The 19,134-nt window shown below is 45.9% G+C and overlaps 2 protein-coding genes across 2 annotated transcripts in view; one reads left to right on the top strand and one right to left on the bottom strand.

The window, feature by feature from the left end:
- The window catches only part of LOC309564386 (uncharacterized protein), a 114,899-nt gene that overhangs the window by 4,676 nt on the left and 91,089 nt on the right, over nucleotides 1-19,134 (bottom strand). The window contains exons 13-14 of the mRNA XM_082269013.1: nucleotides 317-542; nucleotides 61-219 (exon numbers count right to left, since the gene is read on the bottom strand). Coding sequence (XP_082125139.1) covers nucleotides 61-219; nucleotides 317-542 — 385 coding nt within the window. The remainder of the gene's footprint in view (nucleotides 1-60; nucleotides 220-316; nucleotides 543-19,134) is intronic.
- Nucleotides 4,490-15,853, top strand: LOC309562686 (uncharacterized protein). Its single transcript, XM_082266968.1, has 4 exons — nucleotides 4,490-4,635; nucleotides 5,796-5,981; nucleotides 6,101-6,170; nucleotides 14,439-15,853. The coding sequence occupies exons 1-4, from the start codon at nucleotides 4,561-4,563 to the stop codon at nucleotides 15,797-15,799; spliced, it is 1,692 nt and encodes a 563-aa protein (XP_082123094.1). The 5' UTR covers nucleotides 4,490-4,560; the 3' UTR covers nucleotides 15,800-15,853.

Raw genomic sequence — 19,134 nt, 5'->3', positions numbered from 1 at the left:
AATGTGTAGTTTTTTTGGTAGACACAAGAATACTGTTCCAAAATTCCCGTCACTACTCACCTCTCTGGTCAGAAGCGCAATGATCTTGTTGGTCAGTTCTAGAATCTTCTTGTCATGGTCTTTCCCATATACCACTAAGTGCGATGGAGGAGCTCTGGTACAATTCCCAATCCCACAAGGTGCTACAACCTCCCCAGATGTCTTCACAACTGAACAATTCTATAGAAAATGACACGCAAGGGGTCACATAGGTCAATTTTAGGGATTCTGATAAGATGGAAATGGTGTCATGTGACCCTCCCAGAATCCTCCTCACCTCTCCGGTCACCAGACAGATGATCTCCAGTGTGATATCTAATATCTTCCCATTTAGGTGACTCCTCCTCTCCTCCATCTTGGTTTGGTCAGTACGATGACCTTTATGTCTCCTGCTCCCCTGGCGGATGAGGGTTGGGCTTCGAACTGTGTGTAAGGTTAATCTACAAAGTAAAAAGTCTTCTGTCAAAGTCCAATACTTAGAAAGAAAGTCCTCACTGCGCACCCTCCTCCCTCCTTACACGCTGATCGACCAGCACAAGGTCAATGGAGAACCCCAAAGGCCAGTCAATGGTTGGGCAGTGCTCTTCTGTAAACCTGGGAACCCGGTGAACAAATGCCAACGTTAACCAAAGCAGAGGTCATGCCGCCATCTTACACACTTATAGACCAGCCCAAGTTTAATAGAGAACCCCAAAGACCAGTCATTGACCCCCTTTTAGATACTGTAGTCCTCCTCTGGGCACCCCGGTGAACAAATACCAAGTTTGACCAAAGTCAGAGATCATGTCTGCTTTCTTACACACTTATGGACCAGTGCAAGGTCAATGGAGAACCCCAAAGGCCAGTCAATGGTTGGACAGTGCTCTTCTGTAAACCTGGGAACCCGGTGAACAGATTCCAACTTTAACCAAAGTCAGAGGTCATGCCCGCCATCTTACACACTTATGGACCAGCGCAAGGTCAATGGAGAACCATAAAGGCCAGTCATTGAACCCCTTCTAGATACTGTAGTCCTCCTATGTGCACCCCGGTGAAGAAATACCAAGTTTGACCAAAGTCAGAGGTCATGCCCGCCATCTTACACACTTATGGACCAGAGCAAGGTCAATGGAGAACCCCAAAGGCCAGTCATTGACCCCCTTTTAGCTACTGTAGTCCTCCTCTGCGCACCCCGGTGAACAAATACCAAGTTTGACCAAAGTCAGAGGTCATGCCCGCCATCTTACACACTTATGGACCAGCCCAAGTTCAATGGAGAACCCCAAAGGCCAGTCATTGACCCCCTTTTAGATACTGTAGTCCACCTCTGGGCACCCGGTGAACAAATACCAAGTTTGACCAAAGTCAGAGGTCATGCCTTCTTCCTTACACAGTTATGGACCAGCGCAATGTCAATAGAGAACCCCCAAAGGCCAGTCATTGACCCCCTTCTAGATACTGTAGTCCTCCTCTGGGCACCCCGGTGAAGAAATACAAAGTTTGGCTAAAGTCAGAGGTCATGCCCGCCATCTTACACACTTATGGACCAGAGCAAGGTCAACAGAGAACCCCAAAGGCCAGTCAATGGTTGGGCAGTGCTCTTCTCTAAACCTGGGAACCCGGTGAACAAATTTCAACTTTGACTAAAGTCAGAGGTCTCAGGTCATGCCCGCCATCTTATACACTTATGGACCAGTGCAAGGTCAATGGAGAACCCCAAAGGCCAGTCAATGGTTGGACAGTGCTCTTCTGTAAACCTGGGAACCCGGTGAACAAATTTCAACTTTAACCAACGTCAGAGGTCATGCCCGCCATCTTACACACTTATGGACCAGCGCAAGGTCAATAGAGAACCCCAAAGGCCAGTCATTGACCCCCTTTTAGATAATGTAGTCCTCCTCTGTGCACCCCGGTGAACAAATACCAAGTTTGGCCACAGTCAGAGGTCATGCCTGCTTCCTTACACACTTATGGACCTGCGCAAGGTCAATAGAGAACCCCAATAGCCAGTCATTGACCCCCTTTTAGATACTGTAGTCCTCCTCTACGCACCCCGGTAAACAAATCCCAAGTTTGACCAAAGTCAGAGGTCACGTCTGCTTCCTTACACTCTGATGAACCAGCTTAATGAAGATTTCCAAAGGCCAGTCATTGGCCCTCTTCTGTATAATTCACCTTTGTGAACCCAGGAACCCCGGTGAACAAATGTCAACTTTATCCAAAGTCAGAGGTCATGCCAACCTCCATACACACTGATGGACGAGCACAAGCTCAATGGGAAACCCCAAAGGCCAGTCATTGGGGTATAGTCCCCCTTTGTAAACCAGGGAACCCCAGTAAACAACAAATGCCAACTTTGGCCAAAGTCAAAGGTCATACCCCTCTCCTTAATCACTGGTGGACCAGCACAAGGTCAACGGAGAGCCCCAAATGCCACTCATTGGACTTCTGTTCTGAATAGTCCTCTGTGAAGCTAGAAACCACAGTGAACAAATACCAACTTTAACCAAAGTCATAGGTCATGTTCATCCCCTTACACACTGATAGACCGGTACAAGGTCAATGGGAAAACCCCAAAGCCCAGTCGTTGGCTGGATAGCTTTCTGTGAACCACGGAACCCCCGGGGAGCAAATACCCAACTTTGACCAAAGTTAGAGGTCATGCACGTCTCCTTAAACACTGATGGACCACCGCAAGATCAATGGAGAACCCCAAAGGTCAGTCATTGGCTCCTGTTCCTTATAGTCCTCTGTGAACCCAGAAACCCCAATGAACAAATACCAACTTTGACCAAAGTCATAGGTTATGCTCATCCTCTTACACACTAATGGACCAGCACAAGGCCAATGGTGAACCCCAAAGACCAGGTATTGGTCCATCTTTTGGATAGTCCTCCTTTGTGAACCCGGGAACCCCGGGGAGCAAATACCAACTTTGACCAAAGTCAGAGGTCATGTTCATCCCCTTACACACTGATAGACCAGTACAAGGTCAATGGGAAAACCCCAAAGCCCAGTCGTTGGCTGGATAGCTTTCTGTGAACCACGGAACCCCGGGGAGCAAATACCCAACTTTGACCAAAGTTAGAGGTCATGCCTATCTCCTTAAACACTGATGGACCAGCACAAGGCCAATGTTGAACCCCAAAGACCAGTTATTGGTCCTCCTTTTGGATATTCCTCCTCTGTGAACCTGGGAACCCTGGGGAACAAATACCCAACTTTGACCAAAGTCAGAGGTCATGCCCGCCATCTTACACACTTATGGACCAGAGCAAGGTCAATGGGGAACCCTAAAGGCCAGTCATTGAACCCCTTCTAGATACTGTAGTCCTCCTATGTGCACCCTGGTAAACAAATACCAAGTTTGACCAAAGTCAGAGGTCATGCCCGCCTCCCAGCGGGAGCCTCGGTCATTCTCTGAGAGGCCCCTGCAACGCATCATGGGATTCAGCCCTACACCTGAATTCCATCACAGGTCAATGAAGCCCAGACTTCCATTTTAGGGTTCCCTGGGATCCGGTCTTAGGCTAAGAGGGCCCAGCTGCTCTGTATTTATATTAGCTGTATTTCCAAAGAAGGAATAAGATAGGCATGAGACAATTAAGTCTTAAGGTAAGAGGGAGAATCTGCTCTGTATTTATATTAGCTGCGTTCCCATAGTAAGGATACATAGGACATCCTAGAATATGAGATACCGGTTCCTCTGTACTTATATTAGCTGCATTCCCATATAAAGGAGATAATTGTCTTGTGTCAATCGTCTTTTCTTCCCGTTGGATAAGCGGATATTTATCCACATATTTGATGTTCCTGATTGGCAGAACGATCGAAAAAAAACCCCAAAGACAAGGGGTGTGTCCCTTTAAGGAAAGTCTTAAAGGAGCACTCCACCCCGGTGAGATTATATTCCTCTCCCACCAATCAGAGTCTCTCCTTCCCCTCTACTCCTCATTTCCACCTCCAATCTCCACCTCTGCTCACCCACTGACTACTTACACTCCATCTGGGAGTCCTGGGTGTCAGGCAGAGGGGGGGAGGAGCCTCTGCAGACCAGCTGGTTGCTAGGTAACCGTCATCTCCGCTCTCAGGTTCACAGACTGGCCGCTGTGCAGGCGACAAGCTTCTACTTCTGCCTGATCCGGTGTACAGAGCCCTCCCACTGCAATCACCCACACCCACCGCAAGATGGCAGCGCTGAGCAACAACAAAGACTGGTGGAACGCACAACCCGGAAGTCAGGAAAAAAATGCCTAATGAGACTGTAGGGGTTGGAACGCACAACCCGGAAGTGGAGTGCAACAGAGTAGAAAAGAACAGGAAGTGTCCAAGCAAAGCAGGAAGTAGGTGGAATGAATTTAGGAGTCGATGGTGAAGGTCTGTATTTGGGATTATTGTGCTGAGGCACACTTTATATCAGAATGGCACATTTGTGAAATTTGGGATTTGGCCATTGTTATATTAGTACTTTGCTAAAAAACTCTCCCTGATCTAAACCTGTGAGCGTACAGAGAGCGACACGCGCTGACCGATCGGCTAAGGATGGAGACGGAGCGCAGCCACACGGCCGAGATACTGGACCTCACCCTGGAGATCATCCGCCTGGTGACTGGAGAGGTGAGGAGGATTCTGGGAGGTCACATGACATCACTCTTATCTCTATTAATAAAACACAGACCTGACTGGAGAGGTGAGGAGGATTCTGGGAGGTCACATGACATCACTCTTATCTCTATTAATAAAACACAGAGCTGACCGGAGAGGTGAGGTGGATTCTGGGAGGTCACATGACATCACTCTTATGTCTATTAATAAAACACAGACCTGACGGGAGAGGTGAGGAGGATTCTGGGAGGTCACATGACATTACTCTTATCTCTATTAATAAAACACAGACCTGACCGGAGAGGTGAGGAGGGTTCTGGGAGGTCACATGACATCACTCTTATGTCTATTAATAAAACACAGATCTAACCGGTGTTCCGTGAGAAAACCATACCGTCGTCACTTCCGGAGGGTATGGATTTCTCACAGTACTTTAACTTGCGGCGGTTACATTATAACAGCTCCTCTGCATCATGGCTCATCTCCGCTCCTTCCCCTGTCACTTCCCTGATCTCCGTTAATAAATATAAAAGCGGATCACGGAGCACAGGTACACCCGCCGCCGCTTTCATATTTATTAGGGGAGATCAGGGAAGTGACAGGGAGAGGAGAGGAGATGATTGATGTTGCAGCAGAACTCTTTTAATGTTACCGCCGCAAGTATTCGTGCCGTTAACATATCATACCCTCCGAGCATGCGCTCTTTCTTGTTCAATCACGTCTCCGGGGCTCTGAGCATGCGCTCTGCTGCGCTGCTCTGCTGTTTCAGACCGGAAGTGACGAGGGGTATGGTTTCTTCACGGGGTATGGTTTTTTAACGTTACACCGGAGGTGAGGAGGATTCTGGGAGGTCACATGACATCACTCTTATCTCTATTAATAAATCACAGACCTGACCGGAGAGGTGAGGAGGATTTCCCACTTCACAAGGGGGCAGGGATGTTCGTGACATCATTGACATACGAGGACAATGTCCTTTACCTAATATGGTCATGTGACCCTTTGTGTACACACAACTACAGGGCAGGGAATCCCCTACCCACAACTGATTGGCTCGGCACTAATAGCTGCCTTTTAGGCTGGACCAAACCCAAGCTCACCCGTAGAGTGGAGGATTCCGGAAGGTGTCATGACATTACCCTTATCGTTCTTCTTTATTTTCTCCTATGTAGAAATGTGCGGTGGTGAAGATGGTGTCTATTGAGGATCTCTTACAAGGAATGTATCCGCCTATGTTGGGGAAAAAGTGCAAAAGTCCCACCATGAAGCCTCCACCTTCCTCCTCAACACCTGAGAGGAACAATGACAAGAAGATCCTAGAAGTCACCCGGAAGATCATTGATCTGCTAACAGGAGAGGTGAGCGGTGCCGGGAATTCTGGGACATTATCCAGTAACAGACAAGGGATGTGTCTGGATGGTGACTGTATCATTGTGTGTGTCAGGAGGTCACGGTCTCCTCATTTCTCTCTCTCTAGGCATTTTTAGAAGATTGTCCATCTTTCCAGAAGAACGTTGTGATGGACATCAACAACCCTGCCTCTCCAGGTTTGTTTATTTTTTTAACATTCTAAGCTCTAGTAATGGGGTAAGCTAGTAATGGTCTAAGCTAGTAATGGGCAAGCTAGTAATGGTCTAAGCTAGTAATGGTCTAAGCTAGTAATGGTCTAAGCTAGTAATGGTCTAAGCTAGTAATGGGTAAGCTAGTAATGGGTAAGCTAGTAATGGTCTAAGCTAGTAATGGGTAAGCTAGTAATGGGTAAGCTAGTAATGGGCAAGCTAGTAATGGTCTAAGCTAGTAATGGTCTAAGCTAGTAATGGTCTAAGCTAGTAATGGTCTAAGCTAGTAATGGTCTAAGCTAGTAATGGTCTAAGCTAGTAATGGGTAAGCTAGTAATGGTCTAAGCTAGTAATGGTCTAAGCTAGTAATGGTCTAAGCTAGTAATGGTCTAAGCTAGTAATGGTCTAAGCTAGTAATGGTCTAAGCTAGTAATGGTCTAAGCTAGTAATGGGTAAGCTAGTAATGGTCTAAGCTAGTAATGGGTAAGCTAGTAATGGTCTAAGCTAGTAATGGTCTAAGCTAGTAATGGTCTAAGCTAGTAATGGTCTAAGCTAGTAATGGGTAAGCTAGTAATGGTCTAAGCTAGTAATGGTCTAAGCTAGTAATGGTCTAAGCTAGTAATGGGTAAGCTAGTAATGGTCTAAGCTAGTAATGGGTAAGCTAGTAATGGTCTAAGCTAGTAATGGGTAAGCTAGTAATGGTCTAAGCTAGTAATGGGCAAGCTAGTAATGGGCAAGCTAGTAATGGTCTAAGCTAGTAATGGTCTAAGCTAGTAATGGTCTAAGCTAGTAATGGGTAAGCTAGTAATGGTCTAAGCTAGTAATGGTCTAAGCTAGTAATGGTCTAAGCTAGTAATGGTCTAAGCTAGTAATGGTCTAAGCTAGTAATGGTCTAAGCTAGTAATGGGTAAGCTAGTAATGGTCTAAGCTAGTAATGGTCTAAGCTAGTAATGGTCTAAGCTAGTAATGGGTAAGCTAGTAATGGTCTAAGCTAGTAATGGGTAAGCTAGTAATGGTCTAAGCTAGTAATGGTCTAAGCTAGTAATGGGTAAGCTAGTAATGGTCTAAGCTAGTAATGGGCAAGCTAGTAATGGGCAAGCTAGTAATGGTCTAAGCTAGTAATGGTCTAAGCTAGTAATGGTCTAAGCTAGTAATGGGTAAGCTAGTAATGGTCTAAGCTAGTAATGGTCTAAGCTAGTAATGGTCTAAGCTAGTAATGGGCAAGCTAGTAATGGTCTAAGCTAGTAATGGGTAAGCTAGTAATGGGTAAGCTAGTAATGGGTAAGCTAGTAATGGTCTAAGCTAGTAATGGTCTAAGCTAGTAATGGGTAAGCTAGTAATGGGTAAGCTAGTAATGGTCTAAGCTAGTAATGGTCTAAGCTAGTAATGGTCTAAGCTAGTAATGGTCTAAGCTAGTAATGGGTAAGCTAGTAATGGTCTAAGCTAGTAATGGGTAAGCTAGTAATGGTCTAAGCTAGTAATGGTCTAAGCTAGTAATGGTCTAAGCTAGTAATGGGTAAGCTAGTAATGGTCTAAGCTAGTAATGGTCTAAGCTAGTAATGGGTAAGTTAGTAATGGTCTAAGCTAGTAATGGGCAAGCTAGTAATGGTCTAAGCTAGTAATGGGCAAGCTAGTAATGGTCTAAGCTAGTAATGGTCTAAGCTAGTAATGGTCTAAGCTAGTAATGGTCTAAGCTAGTAATGGTCTAAGCTAGTAATGGGTAAGCTAGTAATGGGTAAGCTAGTAATGGTCTAAGCTAGTAATGGGTAAGCTAGTAATGGTCTAAGCTAGTAATGGGCAAGCTAGTAATGGTCTAAGCTAGTAATGGTCTAAGCTAGTAATGGTCTAAGCTAGTAATGGTCTAAGCTAGTAATGGTCTAAGCTAGTAATGGGTAAGCTAGTAATGGTCTAAGCTAGTAATGGTCTAAGCTAGTAATGGTCTAAGCTAGTAATGGTCTAAGCTAGTAATGGGTAAGCTAGTAATGGTCTAAGCTAGTAATGGGCAAGCTAGTAATGGGCAAGCTAGTAATGGTCTAAGCTAGTAATGGGTAAGCTAGTAATGGTCTAAGCTAGTAATGGTCTAAGCTAGTAATGGGTAAGCTAGTAATGGTCTAAGCTAGTAATGGTCTAAGCTAGTAATGGTCTAAGCTAGTAATGGGCAAGCTAGTAATGGTCTAAGCTAGTAATGGGTAAGCTAGTAATGGTCTAAGCTAGTAATGGTCTAAGCTAGTAATGGGTAAGCTAGTAATGGTCTAAGCTAGTAATGGTCTAAGCTAGTAATGGTCTAAGCTAGTAATGGTCTAAGCTAGTAATGGTCTAAGCTAGTAATGGTCTAAGCTAGTAATGGTCTAAGCTAGTAATGGTCTAAGCTAGTAATGGGTAAGCTAGTAATGGTCTAAGCTAGTAATGGGTAAGCTAGTAATGGTCTAAGCTAGTAATGGTCTAAGCTAGTAATGGTCTAAGCTAGTAATGGGTAAGCTAGTAATGGTCTAAGCTAGTAATGGTCTAAGCTAGTAATGGGTAAGTTAGTAATGGGTAAGCTAGTAATGGGTAAGCTAGTAATGGTCTAAGCTAGTAATGGGCAAGCTAGTAATGGGCAAGCTAGTAATGGTCTAAGCTAGTAATGGTCTAAGCTAGTAATGGTCTAAGCTAGTAATGGGTAAGCTAGTAATGGTCTAAGCTAGTAATGGTCTAAGCTAGTAATGGGTAAGCTAGTAATGGTCTAAGCTAGTAATGGTCTAAGCTAGTAATGGTCTAAGCTAGTAATGGGCAAGCTAGTAATGGTCTAAGCTAGTAATGGGTAAGCTAGTAATGGTCTAAGCTAGTAATGGTCTAAGCTAGTAATGGGTAAGCTAGTAATGGTCTAAGCTAGTAATGGTCTAAGCTAGTAATGGTCTAAGCTAGTAATGGTCTAAGCTAGTAATGGGTAAGCTAGTAATGGTCTAAGCTAGTAATGGTCTAAGCTAGTAATGGTCTAAGCTAGTAATGGGTAAGCTAGTAATGGTCTAAGCTAGTAATGGGTAAGCTAGTAATGGTCTAAGCTAGTAATGGTCTAAGCTAGTAATGGTCTAAGCTAGTAATGGGTAAGCTAGTAATGGTCTAAGCTAGTAATGGGTAAGCTAGTAATGGTCTAAGCTAGTAATGGGTAAGCTAGTAATGGTCTAAGCTAGTAATGGTCTAAGCTAGTAATGGGTAAGCTAGTAATGGTCTAAGCTAGTAATGGTCTAAGCTAGTAATGGGTAAGTTAGTAATGGGTAAGCTAGTAATGGTCTAAGCTAGTAATGGGCAAGCTAGTAATGGGCAAGCTAGTAATGGGCAAGCTAGTAATGGGCAAGCTAGTAATGGTCTAAGCTAGTAATGGTCTAAGCTAGTAATGGGTAAGCTAGTAATGGTCTAAGCTAGTAATGGTCTAAGCTAGTAATGGGTAAGCTAGTAATGGTCTAAGCTAGTAATGGGTAAGCTAGTAATGGGTAAGCTAGTAATGGTCTAAGCTAGTAATGGTCTAAGCTAGTAATGGTCTAAGCTAGTAATGGTCTAAGCTAGTAATGGTCTAAGCTAGTAATGGGTAAGCTAGTAATGGGTAAGCTAGTAATGGTCTAAGCTAGTAATGGGTAAGCTAGTAATGGGTAAGCTAGTAATGGGTAAGCTAGTAATGGTCTAAGCTAGTAATGGTCTAAGCTAGTAATGGTCTAAGCTAGTAATGGTCTAAGCTAGTAATGGTCTAAGCTAGTAATGGGCAAGCTAGTGGGATGACTTGGGTTGATGGCTTTAGTGTCTTTTGTATGTTAGCATATCTCTAGCACCATCTTCCGAGGTCCACCTGGATCCTCACCGACCTTTCCCACTTCTACATCTTCAAAGTTGTCATTGCTGGTGCCAGTAACACTCCAGTTATTGTCTGGCAGTTTTTTTAAAGCTGATTTCCCAGGATAGTTTTCAGTTGGGCTCATTACTTCTTGTATGTTCATTACCAACTGTCAGAGTCTTTGATTTTTTGATGTGACATCATCTGTGCAAACACAAAGCACGGGAGGTATCAAGAAAGCTCCTGAACAAACTAGAATTCTTATCATGCACTGGGAATTGTAACTGTCCATAGACACTATTGTGGGCTGGTTTATGCCCATCCTGACTGTTGAAGTAAATTGCTGCTCACATCTCTGCACAACCCGGTGAGGAGTGAAGTCAAGGAAGTCCTGTCAATTATGGTTTTGTCATGGTGGGCAGTAGAGACTCAGAGTCTCTTGGCCTGTAAATCGCGGTTTATGTCATATTGGGTTGGAGAGACCAGGAGTCTCCTGACCTGTAAAGCATTGTGTATACCAGGCATGTCCAGCCTGCGGCCCGGAACCACAGGCAATGCGGCCCACTGCCCCCTGACATTTATTTATTTTTGCTGGGGAGGAAGGAAAGCGAGTCGGGGGCACGGCCACAGCAGCTTCCAACTAACTGTAGGCAGAGGCTGCCTCGGAGCGTCTGTCAATGATAGACAGCACATTGGTGACGTCTATCATAGGAGCCGGTCCAGGAGGCAGGACTTCATATGACAGCGGTCGCCAGGTAAGTGGGAGATCCCTCCTCTGTTTAATCCAGCGGCTCTCCTCTCTATTCATTGCAGACTGCATTGGATGGGCACGCACTGGTGAGGCTACATTGGATGGGCACTAATCAGGCTGCATTGGATGGGCATGCACTTGTGAGGCTGCATTGGATGGGCACTGTTTAGGCTGCATTGGATGGGCATGCACTTGTGAGGCTGCATTGGATGGGCACTGATCAGGCTGCATTGGATGGGCACGCACTGGTGAAGCTGCATTGGATGGGCATGCACTAGTGAGGCTGCATTGGATGGGCATGCACTGGTGAGGCTGTATTCGATGGGCACTGGTGAGGCTGCATTGGATGGGCATGCACTGGTGAAGCTGCATTGGATGAGTATGATCAGGCTGCATTGGATGGGCATGCGCTGGTGAGGCTGCATTGGATGGGCATGCGCTGGTGAGGCTGCATTGGATGGGCACGCACTGGTGAAGCTGCATTGGATGGGTATGATCAGGCTGCATTGGATGGGCATGCACTGGTGAGGCTGCATTGGATGGGCACTGGTGAGGCTGCATTGGATGGGCACGCACTGGTGAAGCTGCATTGGATGGGTATGATCAGGCTGCATTGGATGGGCACGCACTGGTGAAGCTGCATTGGATGGGTATGATCAGGCTGCATTGGATGGGCATGCACTGGTGAGGCTGCATTCGATGGGCACTGGTGAGGCTGCATTGGATGGGCACGCACTGGCGAAGCTGCATTGGATGGGTATGATCAGGCTGCATTGGATGGGCACTGGTGAGGCTGCATTGGATGGGCACCCACTGGTGAAGCTGCATTGGATGGGTATGATCAGGCTGCATTGGATGGGCACTGGTGAGGCTGCATTGGATGGGCACCCACTGGTGAAGTTGCATTGGATGGGTATGATCAGGCTGCATTGGATGGGCACGCACTGGTGAAGCTGCATTGGATGGGTATGATCAGGCTGCATTGGATGGGCATGCACTGGTGAGGCTGCATTCGATGGGCACTGGTGAGGCTGCATTGGATGGGCATGCACTGGTGAGGCTGCATTGGATGGGCACGCACTGGCGAAGCTGCATTGGATGGGTATGATCAGGCTGCATTGGATGGGCATGCACTGGTGAGGCTGCATTCGATGGGCACTGGTGAGGCTGCATTGGATGGGCACCCACTGGTGAAGCTGCATTGGATGGGTATGATCAGGCTGCATTGGATGGGCATGCACTGGTGAGGCTGCACTGGATGGGCACTGATCAGGCTGCATTGGATGGGCACGCACTAGTCAAGCTGCATTGGATGAGCACTGTGTAGGCTGCATTGGATGGGCACGCACTAGTGAAGCTGCATTGGATGAGCACTGTGTAGGCTGCATTGGATGGGCACGCACAAGGCTGCAAGTGCTGTGCGATCTCCCGTCTGCCGCGGGAGACTTAGGATGTCTGCAGTCAGTGACAGAGCCGCTGCTTCCTGTATAGTTCCAGCTCTGTCACAGGCAGAGTGATATGAAATGCACTCCGCCTGTGACAGGAGCCATACAGGAAGCAGTGGCTCTGCTCTCTACTGCAGTATCCAATGTCATGACCAGCAGTACCCGCCAGCAGTACCCGCCAGCAGTCTGCAAAATAAGTAGAAAAGGTATGTGCATTAGTGTGTGTAAATTGTTGCAATATGTTTTTTAATAACTAGTTGTGTTTTGTCATAATATATCATGTCCTTGTTCATATATGTATGAAGGACATGACATTTTCTGGCTGCCTAAGTCATATGTGCTAGGGGTGCAACTATCCCCTAGCACATAATTGTATATATCTCAGCATGTGCAGTGTTTCTGACATGGTCATGGTGGTTAGAGTGTTCCTTTAATATCTCTCAGAAGAAGTAAACCTCTGTATACTGATTCCATTTCATTTCATCATCCTCCAGTTGTGTTAAATTAGTAGGGGGGGGGGGGCGTCGCGGGAAGGGCGCGGCTGCGTTTTATTACTTGTATACCTTAACTGTAGTATATATTTTATATGCGGCCCAAGAAAATTTCTCTACACTCAATGTGGCCCAGAGAAGCCAAAAGGTTGGACACCCATGGTGTATACCATGGTGGGTGGTGGAGATCAGGAGTCTTCTGGCCTGTCAGTCACGGTTTATGTCATATTGGGTTGGGGTTAGAGAGACCAGAACTCCCCTGGCCTGTCATTCATGGTGTATGTCATGGTGGGATGGAGAGACCAGAAGACTTCTGGTCTGTAAGGCATTGTGTATATCATGGAAGGTGGGAGAGACTAGGAGTCTTCTGGCCTGTCGGCTATGTTTTACGGCCTAGTGGGTTGGAGAGACCAGGAGTCTCCTGGCCTGTAAAGCATTGTGTATATCTTAGTGGGTGGGATAGACCAGGAGTCTCCTGGCCTCCCAATCATGGTGTATGGCATAGTGGGTTGGCAAAACCAGCAATCTCCTGGCCTGTAAAGGTAAAGCATTGTGTATATCATGGTGGGTGGTGGAGACCAGGAGTCTCCTGGCCTGTCAGTTATGGTCTATGTCAGGGTGGGCGGGAGACCAGGAGTCTCCTGACCTGTAAAGCATTGTGTATATCTTTGTAGGTGGGAGAGAACAGGAGTCTTCTGGTCTGTCAGCCACGGTATATTTCATATTTGTGTGGAGAGAAGAAGACTTTCCTGGCCTGTCATTCATGGTCTATGTCTTCGAGGGTTGGAGAGACCAGAAGTCTTCTGGCCTGTAAAGCAATAGTGTATATCGTGGTAGGTTGGACAGACCAGGAGTCTTCTGGCCTATCAGCCATGTTTTATGTCCTAGTGGGTTGGAGAGACCAGGAGTCTCCTGACCTGTAAAGCATTATGTATATCATGGTCTGTGGGAGAGACCAGGAGTCTCCTGACCTGTAAAGCATTATGTATATCATGGTGGGTGGGAGAGACCAATAGTCTTCTGGCCTGCAAGTCATGGTTTATGTCATAGTGGGTTGGTGAGACCAAAATTCTCCTGATCTGTAAAGCATTGTGTATATCATGGTGGGTGGGAGAGACCAGGAGTCTCCTGGCCTGTAAAACATTTTGTATATCATGGTTGGTGGGAGAGACCAGGAGTCTCCTGGCCTCCCAATCATGGTCAATGTTATGGTGGGTTTTCAAGACCAGGGGTCTCCTGACCTGTAAAGTATTATGTATATCATAGTGGGCAGTGGAGACCAGGAGTCTCCTGGCCGGTCAGTCTTGGTCTATGTCAGGGTGGACAGGAGAGCCCAGAAGCCTCCTACTAGATACAGGAAGGGACAGATAACAACAGTAAGTCATTCCGCTTGAGCTACTGAGCTACATTACCTTTTATACATTTTCTTAAAAACATTTTCAAAAATACACACCTAGTCCAGTTGGGTTTATCATAGTGGGCAGTGGAGACCAGGAGTCTCCTGGCTGGTCAGTCTTGGTCTATGTCAGGGTGGACAGGAGAGCCTAGAAGCCTCCTACTAGATACAGTAAGGGACAGATGACAACAGTAAGTTATTCCGCTTGAGCTACTGAGCTACATTACCTTTTATACATTTTCTTAAAAACATTTTCAAAAATACACACCTAGTCCAGTTGGGTTTTTATTGACTTCTGCTACATAAGGCAGGTATCAGTATTATAAGGAAGTATGAACCTGTAACCAAAGCAGTTTTGTATCTTACAGATTTATCAGAGGGAGCCGAGGCGATACACATTTGCAGTTTGATAAAGGAGGAATCGGATCCTGATGAGGAAGAAACCATCTTGAACGGAGGTATCAGCACACAGACTGAGGACACAGCCACCACAATTAAGGAGGAATCCAACTCCAGAGAAAAGGAATTTTTGGACAGAGGCTCTTGGAACTGTAGAAAATTGCCCCCACTGGCACAAAATGAGCAGGACGACCCTCAAAATGTCGACATCTGTGATGAACAGGGATGTACACTGTCTACTTCTGTTAAGGAGGAGATGGATAAAGATGATCTTGAGGAGGACTATACATCTTTTACTATAAAAGAAGAATTATTTTTGACCAATGTATTAGATTCCTTGGGACAAACCTCACAGATGGGCTCAACCTTTCCTCAAGATTGGAGCATACATGAAGAAATTGGAGCTTCCTATATAACAGGTGGAAGCACCCAGTCAGGGGCTTCACAAAGCTCACAGACCAAGATCTACAATTGTGATGGGTGTAAGAAAAGCTTCACCAGCAGTTGCGACTTCCTCAAACACCAGTTGATGTATCAAGGGCCTCATTCCCTCTCCTGCCAGGAGTGCGGGAAGTGTTTCGGCACGGAAGAGCAGCTGGTGAAGCATCAACGAGTCCACACAAGGCCGAAGCCTTACAGCTGCACGGAGTGCGAGAAGTCCTTCCCTCTGAAGCAATTGCTCATAATACACCAACGTAGTCACACCGGGGAGAAGCCATATGCCTGTAAGGACTGCGGAAAGTGTTTCTCCCAGCGGTCATCGCTCGGGAAGCACATGCGGTCCCACTCGGGAGAGAAGCCGTACCCATGCCCCGTGTGTGGGAAGAGATTCGGCAGCAGGCCCACCCTCATAATCCACCACCAGAGTCACACGGATGAGAAGCCCTTTGTGTGCTCGGAATGCGGGAGGCGCTTCCATCGGAAGATCGCACTGATAAAGCACCAGCGCATTCACACGGGAGAGAGGCCATACTTGTGCGCAGAGTGCGGGAAGCGCTTCACTCAGAAGCATTCACTGTCCATGCACAAACGGACCCATTCTGGCGAGAAGCCCTTTCAGTGCTTGGAATGCGGAAGGTGCTTCTCCCGTAACTCGCTCCTCATCGTTCACCAGAGGATCCATTCTGGGGAGAAGCCATACTCCTGTTCAGAGTGTGGGAAGTCCTTCCGCCATAAGTCAGTGCTGAGCAACCACCAGCTGACTCATACCAGGGCGCAGTCTTTTCCTTGTCCAGAGTGCGGGAAGTGTTTTAACCGCAGCTGCTACCTCATTCTACACCAAAGAGTCCATCAAAGGGCCCATACGTCAAAGAGTTTGCTCACCGATTGAGAGAACTGTTTTATTTTTTCCTATAGGTGTGGATTTGATTTTCAAGCTAATACAATAAAAGTATAAAAAACAGCTACAGTGCCTAATAACGTCCCCATTTTTTGCTGGCTGCCTCAAGTTCCAACCTCACGCTCAAAAACATAACTGGATTCAACGATGACCTGTAAGTTCAACTCGATCACTCCGTTTGCTGATGATAAAACATACAAGGTTATCTCACATCAAAAAGTTAGAGGAATGGATAAGTCATGATGGAACCCTAGGATTGTCCAACAGTGTTATAGTAATGTTTGAACAGGGTCTCTGGATGCAGTGCTACACCACAGGTTAATTGGTATTCTAATGTAAGGTCAAATAGAAGACTATACGAAAGAGACAACACGTTTCGGGGACCACAACAACTGTCCTCCTTTATCAGGGCTTAAGGAGCACCAAAAGACCTCAATGGTTTCCTTATTGGTGATACAACTGAGTAGGTCTGAAATCGAACTGCCACACCACGGGTTAATAGTTATTCCAGAGTAATATCAAATGGAAGACTATATGAAAGAGACAACATGTTTCGAGGGCCAAAACAACTCTCCCCCTTCATCAGGACTTAAGGAGCCCCAAAAGATCTGCACGTTTTACTTGGTGTGTGATGCAACTGAATTGTTCTGAGATTGAAGTGCCACACCACAGGTAACAGTTATTCCAAAGTAAGATGAAATGAAAGACTTTACAAAACAGACAACATGTCTCGGGGGGCCACAACAACTGTCCACCTTCATCAGGACTTAAGGAGCATCAAAAGATCTCCACGCTTTTCTTGGTGTGTGATGCAACTGAATTGATCTGAGATTGAAGTGCCACAAAACAGGTTAATAGTTATTCCAAATTAAGATTAAATGAAAGACTTTACAAAAGAGACAAAATGTCACGGGGGGGCCACAACAACTGCCCCCCCCCCTTCATCGGGACCTAAGGAGCACCAAAAGTTTAGATACTGGATATTTTCCAATTTAAGATCAAATGGAAGACTATACTAAAGAGACTATGTGTTTTTAGGGCCACAACAACTGCCCCCCTTCATCAGGACTTAAGTAGCCCCAAAAGATCTCCACCATTTCTGTTTGGTTTGTGATGCAACTGCATTCATCTGAGAATGAGGTTTCACACCGGAGGTTAATAGTTATTCCAAAGTAAGATCAAATTGAAGAGAAAAGAGACAACCTGTTTCGAGGGCCAAAACAACTCTCCCCCCTTAATCAGGACTTAGGAGCACCAAAAGATCTCCACAGTTTTCTTGGTTTGTGATGCAACGGAATTGATCTGAGATTGAAGTGCCATACCACAGGTTAATAGTTATTCCAAAGTAAGATGAGATGGAAGACTTTACAAAAGAGACAACTTGTTTCAAGGGCCACAACAACCTCCTCCCTTTATTAAGACTTAAGGAGCACCAAAAGTTCAGATACTGGTTTTATTCCAATTTAAGATCAAATGAAAGACTATACTAAAGAGACAATATGTTTCTATAGCCACAACAACCTTCCCCCTTCTTTAGGACTTAAGCAGCACCAAAAGTTCAGATACTGGTTATTTTCCAATTTAGGATCAAATGGAAGACTATACAAAAAAGACAACGTGTTTCGAGGGCCACAACAACTGCCCCCTTCATCAGGACTTAAGGAGCACCAAAAGATCTCCACCGTTTTTCTTTGGTTTGTGATGCAACTTTATTAATCTGAGAATGAGGTTTAAAACCGGAGGTTAATAGTTATTCCAAAGTAAGATCAAATGGAAGAGAAAAGAGACCACACATTTGGGGGGGGGGGGGCAGAACAGGTCAAAAGCGATCCAGTGAAGAAAGAGATTGATTTTGGCATAAGTCAATAAAAATCTAGAAAAATAACAGGCTGTTTTTTTCTTAATTTAGGTGGAAAAAAAGACACTTGTCTCTGTTCTACAAGGACTCCGAAAAATGTAAAGTCCTAATACTATCAAATAACCTCCATGGCTAATCCCTGTGGATGGGGGGGGAGACATATTGGGGGGCGTGGCCTGGATTTAAAAAAAAATGAAGATATTCAAAAACGCCAATATGTATACAGCTAACCATAGTACACTGAATATTGGTTTACATTCTCTAATAAGAAAGTCATTTATCTAGATATAGGGAACTGTAGAGAAGATAAATCACACAATGATAAACAAAATGAGGTTGAGGGATTGTAAGAGGTGCATGAAAGTCAGCCAGCCCCCAGTCTGATGTACTCACCCTCCAGTCTGTCACCAACCAAATAAGACCTGTCTCTTGGTACAAAGAACAGGGGTTTAGTTGACACACATTTGCAAACGCATGTGAAAGCTGCAGAGCCACTTCACGGCACCCTGTTATATCTGCAGTCCTACACTCTCAATTTAGTGTCCTCACACTGGAGGCACATGGCTGCTAATGGATGGATGGGGGAACAGGTGAGAGGGAGACAGCCCAACCTCCCCAACCCACCCTCATCCACGACTGGCTGTTGTCTCAAAGACTCAAATAATTAGGTTTATAACCATGGTGCAAACTGGAAAAGACCAGCTGAAAAGCATTACACCTCCATCCCCTTGGTGGATGCAGTATATAGATAGGAAGGGATTTTATGTATGGGGCATGGCCTGTAAAGCACACTGCCTTTGAAATCCCTAATTTCCTATTTGGGACTTTATGTGAGACAAGCGGGTCATGCTATTGGTCTCCATCCCTGTATACGGAAAACACTAAGGTCAAATCAAAACTGCATCCACCAAAAAGGCACGAAAATCGCACGGTGGGGCTTGGTGCCTCATATGCGTGGAGACCAATAGCATGACCTGCTTGTCTCACATAAAGTCCCAAATAGGAAATTAGGGATTTCAAAGGCAGAGTGCTTGGGTGAGGAGGGACCGAAACGAGAGCGGCAGAGGATCAGCAGAGCTGGGGGACCAGAGCAGGAAAAACTAGCAATGTCACACGTGATGCACAGCGTGGGAGCAATACATCGGGAGGTGAGCGGGGACCAGAGAGAGAGAGAGAGAGGAGGATCAGCAAACCAGAGGATCAGTAGAGCTAGGGGTTACTACTAAGTGGGGGGATTAGCAGAGTTGGGGTTTACTATTGAGCAGGGGATCAGCAAAGCTGTGGGTTACTACTGAGTGGGGGATCAGCGAAGCTGGGGGGGACTACTGAGTAGGGGTTCAGCGAAGATGGGGGGTACTACCGAATAGGGGATTAACGAAGATGGGGGGTACTACTAAGTAGGGGATTAACAAAGCTGGGGGATATTACTGAGTAGGGGATCAGCGAAGCTGGGGGGTACTACTGAGTG

Source organism: Pelophylax lessonae (genome assembly GCF_965119305.1).
Source record: "Pelophylax lessonae genome assembly, chromosome: 9".
In the NCBI taxonomy this organism is placed as follows: domain Eukaryota; kingdom Metazoa; phylum Chordata; class Amphibia; order Anura; family Ranidae; genus Pelophylax; species Pelophylax lessonae.
This window is presented reverse-complemented; position numbering and strand designations above follow the sequence as displayed.

Bases quoted from the DNA above. Each gene is read 5' to 3' on its own strand.
- LOC309562686 (XM_082266968.1), top strand. From the start codon at position 4,561: ATGGAGACGGAGCGCAGCCACACGGCCGAGATACTGGACCTCACCCTG. The intron at 5,982-6,100 runs GTGAGCGGTGCC...CTCTCTCTCTAG, and splicing joins TTGATCTGCTAACAGGAGAG to GCATTTTTAGAAGATTGTCC. The intron at 6,171-14,438 runs GTTTGTTTATTT...TGTATCTTACAG, and splicing joins CAACAACCCTGCCTCTCCAG to ATTTATCAGAGGGAGCCGAG.